Source organism: Cataglyphis hispanica, chromosome 16 (genome assembly GCF_021464435.1).
Source record: "Cataglyphis hispanica isolate Lineage 1 chromosome 16, ULB_Chis1_1.0, whole genome shotgun sequence".
Taxonomy (NCBI): domain Eukaryota; kingdom Metazoa; phylum Arthropoda; class Insecta; order Hymenoptera; family Formicidae; genus Cataglyphis; species Cataglyphis hispanica.
Genome location: NC_065969.1, coordinates 4,997,065 through 5,015,875, shown reverse-complemented (window position 1 = coordinate 5,015,875; position 18,811 = coordinate 4,997,065). Strand labels below are relative to the sequence as shown.

The 18,811-nt window shown below is 33.6% G+C and overlaps 2 protein-coding genes across 2 annotated transcripts; both read left to right on the top strand.

The window, feature by feature from the left end:
* Positions 1-1,472: 1,472 nt before the first annotated feature.
* Positions 1,473-9,557, top strand: LOC126855417 (odorant receptor coreceptor). Its single transcript, XM_050603044.1, has 9 exons — positions 1,473-1,888; positions 2,325-2,462; positions 2,666-3,049; positions 3,342-3,596; positions 3,925-4,181; positions 6,650-6,749; positions 6,924-7,028; positions 7,252-7,407; positions 7,523-9,557. Exons 2-9 carry the CDS (start codon positions 2,325-2,327, stop codon positions 7,571-7,573), a joined length of 1,446 nt encoding a protein of 481 aa, XP_050459001.1. The 5' UTR covers positions 1,473-1,888; the 3' UTR covers positions 7,574-9,557.
* A 3,477-nt stretch (positions 9,558-13,034) lies between these two features.
* Positions 13,035-17,484, top strand: LOC126855423 (ras-like protein family member 10B). The gene is made up of 5 exons (XM_050603054.1): positions 13,035-13,194; positions 14,792-14,952; positions 15,665-15,901; positions 16,466-16,669; positions 17,033-17,484. Exons 1-5 carry the CDS (start codon positions 13,125-13,127, stop codon positions 17,156-17,158), a joined length of 798 nt encoding a protein of 265 aa, XP_050459011.1. The 5' UTR covers positions 13,035-13,124; the 3' UTR covers positions 17,159-17,484.
* Positions 17,485-18,811: the final 1,327 nt, after the last annotated feature.

The window sequence follows — 18,811 nt, the reverse complement described above, 5'->3', positions numbered from 1 at the left end:
TTATATGAATTTCCTTATTGCGTACGTAATTTAGAATGTACATACCGCTCACTTTCGTGCAATCGATTTCTGACAAAATCTAAGAAAGCACAAAAAAAAAGGAAAGTTAATGTGAATTTTTTTGCTTCTGAATTCCTCGTTCGTTCTCGGTAATTGCTATGTGAAAAGATATGTTATCCTTTTCTTCTTAAAAATATAACTAGGCCTCGCTCCTCGCTGTTGCTAATCAACAAAATCGGTTGCCTGAACAACCAAATGAATTATGATTTATGCGATAATCAAAATATGCTATAAGCTATTTGCAAACTTTTTTATTTTTTAAATAATTATCGCTAAATTCAGTTTTTTACCTAATTTTTAAGTATGTAAATATGTACTTTGATAATAATTCAAATTATTTAGTTTACTGAATTCGCGATGAATTCAAACAAAAAAAACGAAGCAATCTTTATATTATAGCTAATTTAGATATGCTATGCGCGAAATTTTCGCGTTAAACATTTGATATTGAGAATCTTATAAACGTAATTCCATTTTTCGTGGACAAGAATTCCTAATGAGTATAATTAACGGATCATCGTATCATCATATTGGGGTGAGAACTATCGACCTAAATAATAAAGTATTAGCGACTTACGATCCATGCTCGTAAGTTGCGGCGCGACCCCCCGTTTCAAGTCGATATGTGACATATTTAAATGTTGAGACTTACATAGGTCAGGTGAACTACGCTCGGCTGATTTATACTATTTGTTTTACGTCATTCATTTCATATGCATCCGCACTTTACGTACGAATCATTTATCTTCATCGACTAACTTCGACTTACGTACATGATGACGATACTTTAAATTGCCACTCGCGTTTGTAAGGATTTGAGCGTGTAAATCTTTTTTACATTTACAGAAATTTTGTATCGTATATATTAAAAAAAAAAGATAAATAAATTTATTGATTTATATTGAATAATTTCTAGGGAAAAATATGGATTGCGTAATCTTGTCTAAAATTTATGATTAAAATTAAACTCGATTATCACACATGAGAAATATTATAAATATTATTAAACAGATAAAGAAAAATAGATTGTCATCAAATTTTGTTTACAAGATACGTATTTGAGATGTGTAAGAGCTTAACAAAACTATACTAAGGGAAAAATATCAATATCGTATCAAAAGTAGAAGGGGTTAATGCGAGCAAGTTCAAAGATCTTAGTACGCAAGTTCAAAGATTGTAGTACGCAAAATATTCTGGCAGTGTTCTAAAAGGATTTCAGATAAGATCGAGGATACGGTAATGTTTGATAAGCGGAAGCTTCGTTTCACCAGTTGCTGCTCTAAGGCATCTTGGAACTTTTAGAATGTTTTTCTTCGTTAAAACTTTCTTTGTGTTGAAAACTGCATGGAGCACATGACAGCGTGCGGTCTGAATTATTAAGAAGATTATAGACCCTTGTACCATTGTTGGGGTTGATGTAAGAAACGATATGGCGTAGGAGAAACGTCGTGTAGCGCATGACAAAGCGCCCTGCTACCTAGTTACCAAGCCCCGATTGGTCCACGTTTGGTACCTACCCTGTTGGAAGGGGTTTCTTTCCGATAGAGTGGTGGCGGTAACAGTGGACAGAGGGATTGAAAGAAGACGAACAGAAACAGAGAGTATCTACGACTCGGCTGAAGAGACTATTTTTCGCAAACAACGAAGATCTATCGCAAAACGACGACTGATGGGGGGCCGGCTAGTTAGTTTACTCTTCTTCGTTCTTCTCGTATATCTGGCACGATTGTTGCAACGTAATCGCGAGGCGCTGAAAGCCGCGTCATAATTTACCCAAAACCGAAACGAGCCCTTTCCTCGTCAGCTTGGATACATCGAAGCTATCAAGGTAGGACGAAAGAGATGATTTCCGAATAAAATCAAAATTAAAAAGATGTATTAAAAACCCTTTAAAAATAAAATTCTAGAGTATTTCTCAATCAATTATTAGACGCTTGTATTTTCTGTAAAGCAAAAGTAATTATGTGCAAATGTCTAAAAAATCGTCAAAGCCTTCGCTAAATCTCATTGCACTGTTTCTTAGAAATCTGTCTAAAATATCGAAAGTACCTTCGTGAAATTCTTTAGAGTAAATTTGCGACATTTTAAACATTAAAAAATTAACAATGTATGTTTTTACGCGGAAAAAAATTGTTTTGAAAATTTCGTATGCATTACTTTATGTATATCTAGAAGTGATCTTGTGATACAAGTCACAATATGCGCGTTAATACAAACGCTAGCTGTAGAGTTGCTAATAAATTGTAAAAATGATCCGATCGCAGATGATGAAGATGAAGCAGCAGCAGGGCCTTGTGGCCGATCTAATGCCCAACATAAGGGTCATGAAGATGTTCGGACACTTCGTATTCAATTATTATGATGACAATTCGTCCAAGTACTTGCATAAAGTGTATTGCTGCGTAAGTATAATATATATCATGTATTTCGCATGTTCCTGCATAAATGTATTCACAAAGTTTCATTCTCATTCGATCAAACCGAATTATCGAGATATTTAGCTTACAAGTTTAATTGATAATCATGGAAAGCAATATTATATTTTATTCGCCTTCAAATATTTGTGAGTCATCCGAAAACATGCGGCCATCACTATTCTTTCTAGGTGAATCTGTTCCTGTTGCTGTTGCAATTCGGTCTGTGCGCTGTGAATCTGATAATCGAGAGCGCCGATGTCGATGATCTCACGGCCAACACGATCACTCTCCTCTTCTTCACGCACAGCATCGTCAAGATCATCTACTTTGCCGTGAGAAGCAAATATTTCTACAAAGTGTGGGGAATATGGAACAATCCAAATACGCATCCGCTCTTTGCCGAAAGCAATGCCAGATACCACGCAATCGCTTTGAAAAAGATGAGGCTGTTGCTCTTCTTAGTCGGCGCTACCACCGTGCTCAGCGCGATAGCATGGACCATTCTTACCTTCTTCGAGCATCCGATCAGAAAAATCGTAGATCCAGTCACGAATGAGACGACGATTATCGAGGTAAATGATTCAGATTCATAACAAATTATTTTCCAATTCAAATTTAAAAATCGATTTTAATGATAATGTTACTTCAGTTATTTCTAATTCAATTTTATATACAATTAAGATATAAATCACACATGGTATATAATTAAAATATTTTCAAATATTTTTTTATTTTTTTTTATATACGACGCGTATGTTGTACACAATAATAGATAAATAAATCACGTACAACAATTACGTTTTTTTTATCTGATTTTATTCCATTTATATAATTTATAAAATTTACTCTTTTTCATATATGTAGTTACCACAACTATTGGTCCGTTCGTTCTATCCGTTCGATGCCAGTAGCGGGATAAAGCACGTGTTGGTACTCATATATCAATTTTATTGGGTGCTCTTCATGCTTATTAACGCCAATTCGTTGGATGTACTATTCTGCTCATGGTTGCTATTTGCCTGCGAACAGCTGCAGCATCTGAAGCATATCATGAAACCTCTCATGGAGTTGAGCGCAACTTTGGACACCGTGGTTCCTAATAGCAGTGAGCTCTTCAAGGTATACCGAATTTCTACAGAATTTCTGAATTTTTTCTAATATAATATTTCATTTGAAATATAATCTAGATTAATGTATAAAGTCTAAAAAATTAATTTTTCGAGATTCGAATTATAATTTCAATCAATATAAACCAGTATAAAATTTTTCTCTTACTTAATGCATTATGGCGTGTAATAGACAATTTTTATTATTTAAATTATCTATAAAGGAATATAGAAAAAATCAATTAAACAACGCAATGGTCTAAAAGATTCGTATCTAAACCATGATTACATTTTTTTATCGAATTTACATGCAAACGATTCTTTTTTTTTTGTGCATACAGGCCGGTAGCGCGGATCATCTTCGCGAATCGGAGAATACTCAGTCTCAATTACCAGCACCTCCCCAAGGCGACAGCATGCTAGATCTCGATCTTCGTAACATATACAGCAATCGGCAGGATTTCACGGCAACCTTCCGGCCGACTGCCGGGATGAACTTCAACGGCGGCGTAGGACCGAACGGGTTAACGAAAAAGCAGGAAATGCTCGTGAGGAGTGCCATCAAGTATTGGGTGGAAAGACACAAGCATATTGTCAGGTGAGTCCGTTAAACTTAGATTCATCTGACAAGTCCTTAACTGTCAAACGATGTCAGAGTTTCTTCATTATTTTAATGTATTATATAATAAGAGGAATGGCAGGGGATAAATCGCGTCAAGATAAAAGTGCGAGATAAAAGATTCAATATTCGAATAGCATGATGAGAGATGCAAAAGTCGCCCCCGTACTCTACTTACCTACTGAAGACATATAGTTAATTCATGCGATTCTTCTACTTTATGAGCCAACGACGGATCATTTCTTTGAAAGTCATCTGCATCTTGAGTGAACTAGTGACCCAGAATCTTGTATAAATTGCACGTCTTCCCGCCATGTATAAAGTATTTAGTATATAGAGGCATCATATTGACCCCAGATGTGCTACCCCCCTCAATTATGAAGAAGCGGATGTAACAAAGTTATCAAACGTGCGATTAAATCGTAAATATTTTAATATACGTTTGATACATTAAATATTTAATATTTGATATATTTTAATTTTATTTTAATTTTACGCTAACCTGAAACCATCCTAATAAAATTAAAATTTTATAATTTTGATCGGAGAATAGAAGAGATGAGAAGAAAAAAATAATAATGAGAAAATAATTCTAAATAAAAAATATTACAAAATTATAACTTTTTACTTTAACATATTAATGTAATTATTACAACCAGATTTACTCTTTTCAAAATTTATAAAACTTCTAATATTTGTTTCGGTAGTTTCACGGTATTTTAACAACACATTATTGATTGTAACTATAATACTATTTTATCGTACACATATAAAGTATTACCTACACAAATGATAAACAAAAAGTTTATCAAATATGATATGAGAATGTTCGCAAAATAATTGCATTTCAATATACAGTTAGATTTCGTCAAAGTTAATTGAAAAATCGTGACCTTTTAACGCATCAAAGCCACTCGTTAAACTTTGCAATTTTGAAAATAAAGCAACCTGTTTAATAAAAAAAAAAAAAAATCAATATCAATTAGGATTGTCGACGTTGCACGTTTCTTAAGCATAAATAAAATGCAGTTCGAATAGCAGTCTATTTTCAGTTTTATATACGATACTCGATAATGTTGAATCGTCTCATACCACAATTCTATCAAAACAAAACATGTATATTTTTCTTTTAAAGTATATCGTACTTTGTAAAATTTCGTATATAAAATTTCGTATACGAAATGCACGATCGGTGTAACGCAAAATTGCTCCTCGAGAAGCGACGCGAGCGGACGTCGTGTTCCTGTGGGTTCGCGCGGGTGCCGGAGCCACTCGTCGATTGGCGCAGGGGATGCGCGTGTTCCCACGGTGATGAAGTATTTATTTCTAAGAAAGCGCGATATTGACCGCAACAGGGGTCGTGTGTAGTACGGACTATGGGTTTCACGGGGGGGAGGACGTTCACGTGTACGTGAATGCGCACACGTGGTTCACGCCACGCGCGATGCGATGACAGATTTTTGTCCACAAAAAGCTGCGACCTTTCAGATAACGTTTCGCGCCCGTTTTATTGTATATCGGACAAATCATTCCACCCTCGCATGACAGCGAGATTTAAATTTGTCGATGTAGATAAATTCTATTATTTTATTTTTTAACGTATCTTTGTTGATAAATTAATCTCTATTGACATAATTTCGACATTCTAAATATCGAGATGTGTCTCTCACAGGTGCCTTAACTATCACAAGAGAGAGTTCGTTTTAAATATTAATATTAATCTCGTTTTTATTTTTCTGTTTTAATATTAATTCTTTTATTATCAATAATCACAACATAATTTTTAAAAAAGTTACGAATCAATCTCAAAATCGTTATAAAAATTATTATTCAAACACTAGAGATATGTGTCATCATCGCATATATCGGAAGTAATATATAATGACCGCAACGGAGGTCATGTCCTATAGGTTAAAGTAACAATAAGTAATCTAAGGAAATGAAAAATTTTTCTAGTATGCTTCTACTATGAATATTTATATAATTTAGAATTTCAAGAATTTCAGGAGTTTTCACACAAAGAATAATTTTTAAAAATGTTGAACGTACTTGCATACGTTTTACAGATTTGTCTTTTTATGATAGCGATGACCTCAGCATGACACGGTATAGACTATCGCATTTTCTTCAAGGTGTTTCGACATATCGATCATTCACTTACATGGAACAGCGTTAACTTGACGAACGGTCAGTGAAATAGGATATAATATCGCGGTGAAATGCGAAAGACATTTGTTCGTCGTTGTTCAACTTAGTTCTAATCACTTAGTTTAGTATGAATATCAAGGGTGGCGTGCCTATGAATGACAGAGAACGGATATTATGAATAAATCTTTGATAAGCCCATTTGTCAACGGCTCTTAATGACGGCATCAGTTATTCGTAGATAGCCGTTTAACAATCGATTAATTAGCATCTAATGATAATAATAATTATTTTACACATAGATTGGTCACCGCAGTCGGAGACGCTTATGGTTTCGCGCTTCTACTTCACATGCTGACGACAACCATTACTTTGACGTTACTCGCCTATCAAGCGACAAAGGTGAGCGTCGTTGTTCGGTCAGATTTTTTTTCAAGGTCCTCAACAAATTACTTATCGATCGTATAAATTAGTAAAGCAAATGCAAAGTCGATGAGGTTAATGCAAACTCGAACATATCCGAACATATAAGAATTAAAAATTCATATTAATACGTTTGAGTCTTAAATGCTACAGGTGAACGGTATAAATGTTTACGCGGCATCCACGATCGGCTATATACTCTATACGTTTGGCCAAGTCTTCTTGTTTTGCATATTTGGAAATCGCTTGATAGAGGAGGTACGTAAATAAAAAAATTTAATATTTTCTAAAATTTAAGAATAAAATTATATATATATATATATATATATATATATATATATATATATATTTGAAAAAAAATGTAATATAAATTACAGGATAAAACGTAAAAAAAAAATTTACTTTTAAACTTTTAATTTTTTAAAGAAATCGCTATGAGTCCAGAATTAATTTTCGCCAAGTAATTAAAATCTTTGCGCAGAGCACTTCGGTGATGGAAGCGGCTTATTCTTGCCACTGGTACGATGGATCGGAGGAAGCTAAGACCTTCGTGCAGATCGTGTGTCAACAGTGTCAGAAAGCTATGTCAATATCAGGGGCGAAATTCTTCACGGTGTCTCTAGATCTCTTTGCTTCGGTGAGATTAAGAAATTTTTATTTCTTAATTATATCTTTTCCCGTTAATTAATACCTTTCTATCGAATTTGCAACATTTCTTCGAAACCTTGCATTTCTTTAATACAATTTTACAGGTGTTGGGAGCCGTAGTAACCTATTTCATGGTGTTGGTGCAATTGAAGTGAACAATTGGATTTGTACGTTCCGGATGCGGACGCAGCATCTTGCGCGCGGCTGTGCGAAATTATATTTTTTAAGATGTTTACAAGGGATCAAATGTGAAGTATTCATATTCGAAAAAATTTTCGCAGAAAGAGTCCTGCGTTTTTACGGGCACACATAGTGAGATATTAAGTAAAAAATTCTAAGAGAAGTTACACCAAAAAATTACTTAAAATCATATAGAAACAATATAACATAAATATGCTTTTTTATTATTAGACGAGTCACTGAAAAAAATGAGCAGTTTTTTTACGTTAAAATGTAAATTTTAACGTATAGCTCTCTATATTTTCTTCTTTCCATTTATCGTGCATACAAGTGCGATAATGAAAAGGATGACGGTAATATAAGCATTTGTCGCGATTCACTTTCGTCTTATGTACAATTAATTTGATGCAAGTTTCAATACTGACGGGGAAAATATACGCTAATATTGTTTAAGGCGTGTGACAGTTCGTACCAATATGTCGATAATGGGATTGACAGAGGAATGATTGAGAAACATATAATAATAAATATACGCGAAAGAGCCATCGTTTTTATTTAGCGTTATTACGATCTCGATATATTGTATTTCAAAAAATCACGGGGCATGTACATTAACAGGATAGTCTGAATAACATGTAAATAGAATGATTATATTTAATAATTAGATAATTTAATTTAATTCGTAACAATAATATTAAAATTTAGCAAGGGCACACGCTTTATGATATGTTTGCAAGAAGAAGTAGTGTTTGTCTTGATACATTTAAATGCACTTCAATTTTTTTACTAATTATATTTTTTGCAATATTAAAAATTAGATTACGTAAAAATATATATTACTATTTATATAGATCGCTAGAATTATTTATATAAATGTTGTTTTTTTTTTATTATCTTGCAAATTTTACAGCTTAATTAATTCTTACATAAATATTTCCTTTAGTTTGCTTTTTATCTTTTTCCAGTCTATTTCTTAATAATGATAGATTTCAGATATATTTTAGTCTCTCTAGCACAGAAAATGCGTTTTGACAGGTAATACGATTTATTAATCTCCATATTTATTGTCACTTAACCCTTCAAGGAGATAAACATTAACATAAACCGATTTTATTTCTTATCACACATTTACTAGAAGATTAAAGTAAAAATTCGTCAATGAATGAGATACGAATACGTAGTCGCGAGTGAAATAAAAATCTTTGTCGCCTTGTAAGAGCGAAGAAAGGATTAGTCCTGCATCTCGACAAGATAAAGAAAGCAGCGATACACGATTGATGTGATACGTCAATTATTAAATATGGTACAATTATCAAATAATACTTAAGGATTTGAAAATCTAATAAATATATATAAATATATAAATATAGAGAATAAAATATATGATATATATATATATATATATATATATATATATATATTTTCATTATATATACGTAACACCACACGTGTGGATGAATAAACGTATACCTCGCTTTTTATATTTCATAATAATAATATATTTTGATGTTTCAAGTAAAAGATAATATTTCGTCACCATATTTCGTGTAAGATGTCGAAGAGGATGTTCGCACCGTGCATGGCTGCTCATTCTGACCGTTATACTATAAATATAAATATATACCTTTCATCGACGCGGATATCGTTTTACAAGACGATGCAAGATATTTTTATGTCCTTTGTCGGGGATACAGCAAGAAATCCAATGTATATTGTTGAGAGAAAGAATAACGTAATATATTCTAAAGAGAAAAAGGCAAATAGGCGAAGGCGTGTCTGACGATATCCGACTTCGATCTACTTTGATAATTTACCGTGTGATCAACGTTTATGTATATTATCGTGTAATCAAGTTTAACTGATGACAGTCACAGTATTATCAAACAGTTTTTCTCTATGTAAAGCTATATATGTACTATATTTATTTAATAAAATCTTGATATAAACATTCATAATAAATTCCGAAGTGTTGAAGGAGGATTCAAATTCTTACATGCGGTCGAGAAAGTTTAGAAAATTACGTTTTCGTCGTAATGGTCTTATTGCAAAATATCGTCTTTCATGTTGAACCACAGCACCTGGTAAGAATTCGTTACGCAAGTGCCGCTCCGTTATAAAACGCATTTGTAGAAAATAATAGTTATAGAAGGAAACGTATATTCGTTATGTTATAGTAACATCGCGAAACACTTGTCTCAGGAAATTCAATAAATTAGCGAGAATCGCGGGTTTCTCCTTATTCGATTCGATTGCTGCTTTCGAAGAACACAATTCTTCCGACACATAGGACGTAACCATCTGTCATAAACATTATTTACGACGGGTAGAAGTATAATTGTGCAAGAAATGCACGCGCAAGAATTAGGACGAAAATAGGATCATAGAAATAAAAAAGGATTATGTATCCCGTCGCTCTTATTTATAATATTATCGAGAAAATGCTTTGCGAGATATAAATAAAAAGAATGAATCTTTCCTCCTCAATACAATCTTTCATACATCGTGTGTACATCGTGTTTTCCTTATTATTAATAAAAAATATGAGACATCGATGTGAGATATCGAGATAAACACTTGTCGTATAAATAAAACGAGACATACGCGGCTGCGCGCTCTCTTTTCCCTCCCCTCTCGCTTCGCGGTTTTCCAATATTAATAAAATATCGACGTGAAAGTGTACAGAGATTTTATACATATATATATATATATATATATATATATATATATATATATATACCGGGACGAGATAAAAGACGAAGCAACGATCTATCGGCAAGGCTCGTAAAAATAAGCATTTAACAAAATGAATGAGAAATTGGCGCGCCCCGTTGCTTCGATAGTAGCTTCGGAGTTGTACGCAGACGCAAACTGAGCAGGCATCTCCGAGCTTCTAGGGGTAGTTTCGATCGTCCGGGGGATGCCTCCCGAGACGCCTCTACCCTCGTGCGTGCTCTCGCGATGCTGCCTATACGGAGATATCGCGTCGTTATCGTGACAGTGACACGTCTGCGGAGAGCGTGGTGCCAATCACACGCGATTGCGTAATTCGAGGATCGTCGATCGAGAGACGCCAGGCCTCGATATTCGGGCGAGAAGGAGATCTTTGTGGTCCAGCGAGAGGATTCTGCGACCACGCATCGCCGTCGGTAAAGAAAGATGCACCGACTGCGAGGTGAGATCAGCTGCTGGCTCTATCAAGGACAAGATCGCGAATCGACCATGCGGAATTTGACTGATGATTGTCAGTGACGATTGTCCCGGTATCCTTGCCATCATCGTCTCTCATCCGCAAGCAATATACATCAAGCAATACTGGCGCGTGGATCGCGTCTGACACGACGCGACCATATCCACTTCAGCGTTTTATCATCGATTCTGTTATAATTACTAGAGAAAAATGGAAATGATGCGAGAGAAAAGTATATCGGTGTTGTCTGCGACACTTTCGTTCGCCGAATCTGATCGCGAGTGCGACGAATGGATCGGATCTGGACGTGCGCGATCGATGATCTAAAAAATTCTGAGATCGAAGATTGATATGGTCAATCAAGATCATGCATTGTGCGAGTTATATCGAGTCAACGTAGTAAAATCTAAAATGACTTCTGTTAGGAAGATTCGAAATCAATTAGTATAATTTCCATGAGTTTAAATCTCGATAATATTCATATGCCAAAATGATCGCTACATTTCTTCACGATGCGAGAAATCAACATACATTTTTTTTAAACTACAAATCTGCTTTTTTTTTTTCATCAACATCTTGAACTTAGAAGAGAGAGTAAAAATTTTATGGCGATTTCTATCTCTGGTTCTATAAAAGTTCGTTGACCTTTGGATGATTTAAGAATACAATTAGCCGGTATGATTCAATGTGAAAGAAACACGAAGGTTTTGCAATAAAATTACCTGGCGAGAACGTAGTTTTTTTAAACAGTTCTCGATAGAATCAAATGTACGTACGATAAACATTCGAATTCTCCTATAACATTTTAAAATTTATTATAAACATTTATATCAAAATTCAATAGAATTGTTCAATTACGTTGACAAGAACAGTGATACACATACGTACGTGAGAGAAATCCAACGAGTTACATAATCTATCTGTACAATATTACAGATATCGCTTGGGGGCGTTGTGAATTGAGAGGATATGAAGCGAGACAAAGCGAGACTCGGAATATTTATTCGATGAAGCAATACCCAATAGACAATCAAAATCTTTTATTCGCGGAGTGCAGTCAACGAGACTGTAAACAACATTGACATTTAAATAATATATATTCTAGAGTTAATGCACACACAGTGAGATAATTTTTAATAAGAAAAATAATCCACATTGGTATCTTTTTTAATTATACAGATTTATAATATATTAAAAAAAGATAAGATAAAAAAGATGTAGACAAAAAACTTTAAAAAGCACAATAAAATGTGGAAGACATTGTTAACGCAATCGACGAGATTGAAATCACTTTAATCATTAGAAGGCTCAAACAACGAAATCGTATCGAAGTTAATCACAACACGAAGCAACTTGTGAGAATTTTTTTGCGAATCAGCGATAACCATAGGTACAAAAACTGCGAGCGGCTGGAGGAGGCGAAGCCTCCCGCCGCACAAACACTATCGTAAGTATTATATTTGTCATATTTTCTCTAAATATCTTATTTGTCTATTATTACTTGTAAGCATGCACGAGAGAGAAAACCATCTCCATCCATTAAATAAAATGCTATGTGAAATATATTTTACATATGATAATTTGTTGTTAGTATTATTATTTCTCTGTTTTGTGTTAATATAATGAGATCTTTAAAATGGTAAAAAAAATCGAGGTACAAAATCTCTATGATAAAAGCAAAATATTGCAAATAATTGCAAAATATGCAAGTTTTTTGTAAAAAGATTTAACATAAAACTTGCTTTCGCGCATCGATTACTTTTGATCACATTATATATTAATATAAGCTAAAATTAATTAAAAGTTTCGATAAAAGCTTGCAGCTATGCATAATTAGAGTCTCTATACTATGATATTTTATTGATAAAGTAACAACGACGACGGCGGGACATCTTTCGCAAACTTTAACGTAATAATAATTCACATATATTTAATCCCATTAATATGCGATTGATCTCTTCATCCTGTACCCTAGCACACTGCTTGACAAAATGCTCAGAAATATGTTTCGTAAAAGAAAATTATTATTTAAAGACTTTGCCGTTAAAATTGCAATTTGAATAATTTGCAAATATATTTTAGATACTATATTTCCTCGATATATGTATGTATATATATATATATATATATATATATATATATAATAATCAGGATTATAATTCTCGGAATATACATACATATATGGTCGTTGATCCCTGCCTTGAGAAGAGACAGTATCCCGGAGTTTCTCGTCAGTCGATCGGCGAACTTCGACCGCGAAGGTCGTCTGAACGCGACGATAGAACGCGCGATGCGAACATTTGTCATTTGCCACAATCGCGATATTCTAATTGAATCAAATGGATCGCTCGCTGAAAGACAACGAGACAACGTCGAGCTCAATCTTGCAAGCGAACAGACGGCTTTTGGGTAAACGAGATTCGCTTGTCAATACACGTGACATTTCAATAAGTTCATCGTACTCTATATAAATGCATGTGAGATGTATTTTTATTTTTATTGCGAAGAGAAAAACGTTGCGGGAAAATTAATTAAATCAATTTTATTAAGAACGTAAAGATTTTATCGACTTGCTTATTTTATGTATTAAAATATACGCGCGATGTAATTCTCGATAGATTCCTCTGTTAATTTAAATTTAAATTTAATTAGTCATTGTGCTTATTTTGCGATGTAATACTATATTATAAGCGAACTTGATCTTTTTAATTGATTGATTATTTAATAACGAATTGGGAATTGATTTCCATTATCAAGTGCATCTATCGTTCGCTGCTTTTATTTATGGCGGCATGGATTGACGTATTTTATTCAACTTCAAAGAACGCGATAAAATCGTGTATAATCTTATTCATAATTAAATATTAATTTGATAAATATAAACACGTTATATATAGCTTTTAATTTTAATTTATATAATAATATAATGATACACAGATTTACTTCGATTTCATAAAATTATTAAAAACTCTCACGATACTAGATGCTATACATCTTCATATCACATGTCCTTGCAATTAATAGTCTTTTTATTTCTTTTGCAAAAATATATATTTAAATTAAATAATTTCAATCATGAACGCGTGCGATTCCGTAAAGTAAATTTAAAATGTAAAGTAAATACTTGTGTAAAGACAAACAAATCCGATCTCGAAAAATACACAACTTATGGATGCATAGATGGAGTCCTGCATAAAAATATTTTCATGAATAATATATTTTTATGACGGAAGAATTCTATAGAATAACGCCTACGAGAGATATTGCAAAATCGACAAAACAAATGTACGGAGAAAATACTTTTTCGTAAAGTTTTCTATGGAATAGTACTTTATAATACATGTGAAACGATGTTCTACCGTGACTAACGACTAAAGTTGGGATCTTATCATTCATTTCTTCCGAAGCAAACTTTAAATACTGTTAATTCGCTCGTTCTATCGGATCGTTTCGCATTTTCTCTCTCTCTCTTTCTTTTTTTTTGCGGATATCGTATTTAAAAATTAAATCCACGTAAGAAACTAAGGTATACTAATTAGACTGCAATATTTAATAATTTATCGGACTTCAAATCAAATGATTGCCACATTTACTACTTTTTTGCGTAAGCAATTTTTTTCAATTTAATTAACATTTTTACAACCAATATTATAGCAAAAAAGATTCTGGCTTTCATTTATACTGATAAAATCTTAATTACTCTTTTTATCAATGTAATACATACAATGTTGAACTTTGCGAATAACTTTGATTGAGATTATATAATATGCTTGATTGTATAATATATCCTGAATGTTTCATTGAAATTGCATAATTTTTGCGGAACATGCACATTGCGAAATTATTCAAAACGACAAGATTCATTGCAATATTCCCAAAGATCGGATCTCAAAGTTACAAAATCCCTTGACACCGTGTATAGAGAGCAACAAGTTCTCTCTGCGTTGCATGTCGCACATATACACACTATTTGCGTTTATTCACAATTCGATTGCCTTTACTACAGAGCTGGACCTCGATTATTTGGAAAGAAGAGGCGGAAATACAATAACTTACGAAGGTGCCGAAGGCGGCTCGAAAGAGGAGGATAGTCCCGCGGATACATTAGATCGCGTCAAAGTTGTCTTCCTAGGTGCACCCGGCGTGGGAAAAACAAGTATAATCCGAGTAAAGTCCTTTCATGATCGTAATATCAATTACCTATCTTTATGTATTTCATATGAAAATATTTTCTTCCTGTCTTTTTATTAATTTATCGGATATTAAACGTGCATGTGTGCATCAAATTTCTATAAGATTAATAAATTTAGTCATCTTAATTAAAAAAAAAAAAAAAAAAAATTATTTAACTTAACATACAAAATTAAAAATTTTAATATTTTTATAAATATATTACAATAATTGTTTATTTTTTTATAAATTTATTTTTCTTTCTATTAATTTGACAAAAAGAACGCAAAAATGCATATATATAATTTTGCAAATATTCTATATGAAACAAATACGATTCTACATACGCGTATCTCGTATATAATTGATAAAGAAGTGTCGGAATCTTTGCTTCAAAGCCAGGAAGGGAACAAATCGCGGAAACGAGTCGCTCGAGCGCTCGATTCATTTCCGATAGCAGTTTCCGCTTATCGAAGGCGACGATTATCGAGTCGCGAGGAAATTAAAAGGCACAACGAATTTCCTAAGGAACGCCGTTCGCTTCTGACGAAAAAATGTCAAGCGTTTTCCCTTTAGCGGCCGATATACAAATTCAAATTTTCAAAACAAATTTTTTTAAAGAAATTTTCCGCCAAATTTTTATAATTTTATTATATAGTTCTACGCTTATTATTTTTACTCCACGCGTGATTTTTATTTATGTTTCCAGCAATTTGTTTGGAGCGAGTTCTCCGAAGAATACACGCCGACCGAACGACGAGAGACATTTTATCCGAGTGTGGTGCTGGCCGATCGATTGTACGAATTAAAGATCACCGATCTGCCGGCCATTCCGTACTTCCCGGTTAGCTCGCATTTGGAATGGACCGACTTCCGTTATTACGGATTGCGAAGCGCGACAGCGTACGTGCTCGTGTTCGATCTCAGTAATCAGGACACGTTTCAGGTATGTACCCCTAACGAGAAACTTGACATAAAGTGTGATAAATTGCACGCAGGCTCGCGGGAGACAGAATTTCATTTCGGAAGAGTGTCAGAAAGTTAGCAAACATGGGTCTTTCTTCCAAAGTTTTTCCGGCAAGCTTTTTTTTTCTCGCGAAAATTATCACTTCGCTTCGAGTTGCAGCCGACTCGAAGTTGCCGGTATAAAAGTTTGATTATTTGGATGTTTGCCGGGGTGACGAAAGGCCGACCTCTTGGGAACAAAACCTAACACAGTTTGCGCGAGTTCACTGGTGTTGAATCGATTTTTGCCTAACAACAAGTCAAAAATATAAACGAAGAACGTTGTGATATAATAATAATATTACACGAGATAAAATAAAACAATTATATATATATATATAGCATATAATTAGATTACAATGAGAAAAAATTTTTTAAATCACATCTCATCTAAAAACATTAAAATGGCATTCATTTCTTCAATATTTATAGATGAAAATACTGAAAAAAAACATACAACTTTAAAATATATTTCTCTTCTCTCAATTATGATAAATTTGTTCAGTATATCAGGACGTTACGCGAACAAATCTACGAGGCGCGCGACATGAGAGGCGTACCGTTGCTGGTGGTTGGAAACAAGCAAGACGAATTGTCGCAGACCGTTGCTTCCGGAACCAGATACAGAGACATCGTGAATCTTGTCCGAAAGCATTGGAGATGCGGTTACGTCGAGTGTAGTGCCAGATTTAACTGTCGCGTCGTACAGGTACGATTCATTATTTATTAATCTCCATCAAGAGATAATCTGCGTATTATCGTTCAAATTAAAATTAACTTTACTCTTCTAGTCCCTTTAATTTGACTATTATTTTATCATATTTAGCGTTAAAATTGCAACGAATAATGATTGAAATTTCTTTTTAAAAAAGTCGAAAAATTTATCGAACAATTAAACTTATATAAATTTTAAAATATTATTTAGAATTATTTAATTCTAAGTTTACGTTTCATTGTCGTATAAAATTCACTTTTTATGTGTTGTATCAAAGTATGGACTCGTAAAATAATAACAAAAATTCAATAAATTAAAAATACTATATATCTCGCTATATATCTCGATAATTAATAGGTATTTCGGGAACTGATGAAGAGTATTCAGGCGATAGAAGGTAGGCCAAACTCGCCGTCACCCGCGGCTTCGCAACCGATGCGATCTTACCAACACGATACCGGCGAGAAGTGTATTCTTCTCTGACATTGAGATTAAATCATGTTCTCTACGAGGTCATACGAGGCTCACGTGCGAATCGCGCACGAAAATACGTTTTTCGATAGATGTACAATACGCGGTAAGACTCGTCGTCGATTTAGCGTACCGTGTATTATTGGGTTTCAAGCAATGAAGACTTGCTCAATAAAGGGCACATCGATCGATGAAAGTCAAAAGCAATACAGCTGGTCCTTCTAAAGCTGCAAAGAGTCGAACGCGCGCAGATGTACGAGCGAGGAGACGTAATTTCGGAATAAAAGTGACAATAATAATTGAAATTTCGGAAATATTAATAATGAGAAAAAAAACATGTCAACGGTAAATTCGCGGAAAATTTCAATCGTATATATAAAAGATTTTCTAACAAATCATTCACTAAAATTTCCAAACTTTAATGGAAAAGACCATCTCTTTGCGGTATTACATTGTTTTGTACTCGTAATCATGTCACTTGTGTGTGTGTGTGCGCACGCACACAATTTTTGACAAATCAAAATTATCAATTTCATTAAATTCTTCCGAAAAAAATGAAATCGTGCCAATAGAAATTAATATTCGACAATGATGGACGAATGATAAGGAATGCTCAGGAAGGGGGATTACCGAATGCGATTAAAACAAAAAAATAACAAAATTATGATACTAAATAAGATGAAAAAATAGCAAAATGCAGCATCGAGTTTCTTTCAGCTCAATCCTTTCCTCATGCTGCATACGGCCTAAGAAAGGACGAAGCAATAGTATATACACACATATATTTTACTATACTCTGTTAAAAAAGTTAATCGATTATTAATTTAGTGTTGAACATATAATTAATCATTCGCGAAGGACGTAATCGTTAATATATATTACGAGATGTTAAATATATATATATATATATATATATATATATATATATATATATATATTTAGATTATACTAGTGTATATCGTGTATATTAGCGTTGTTACCGTTTGTATGTATTCTAAGATAAATGCAACGTTTCTGGATAAACACATGTATACGCGCGCAATTTTTATCTTAGATATTGAGATGAGACACATCCCCATAACTCGTTAAAGGCATCATTTTAATCGCTCATACACAGCGTACAATATCACGAGTAGAGCACTATACCTTAGCAATAGAATGTTATCAATATTATTATTATCTATTATATTTGAACACATGTTGAGAAGAATCCTACGATCCTGACAATGACATAAAAAAATACATAAATGCTCAATTATTCGAATTGCACAAATGCATTTTGTAATACGCGACCGCATGTATTCGTTAGACATTTGTACGAATATCGTAAACGACGTATGTTCGATGGCTTGGAACGAGAGAAAGAACAGAGAGAGAGAGAGAGAGAGAGAGAGAGAGAGAATCAAAACTGTAAAGATGAAACAAAAAATCATTAAAATATAAACAGAAATACACCGAAAATATGAGGCTGCGAATATTTCATATTTTTTCAGTTGTGATTCCCTCGTTCTATACTATCGATCTGTATCAGTTGTGACATGTAGTGTAACTGATGCATATATAAATACGAGAACGATATTGTGCAATCGACAAGTGATACTCTCTTATTTTGTATGTATACGCACGATATTCGCAATAAAAATCAGCGAAATATTACTGATGTTC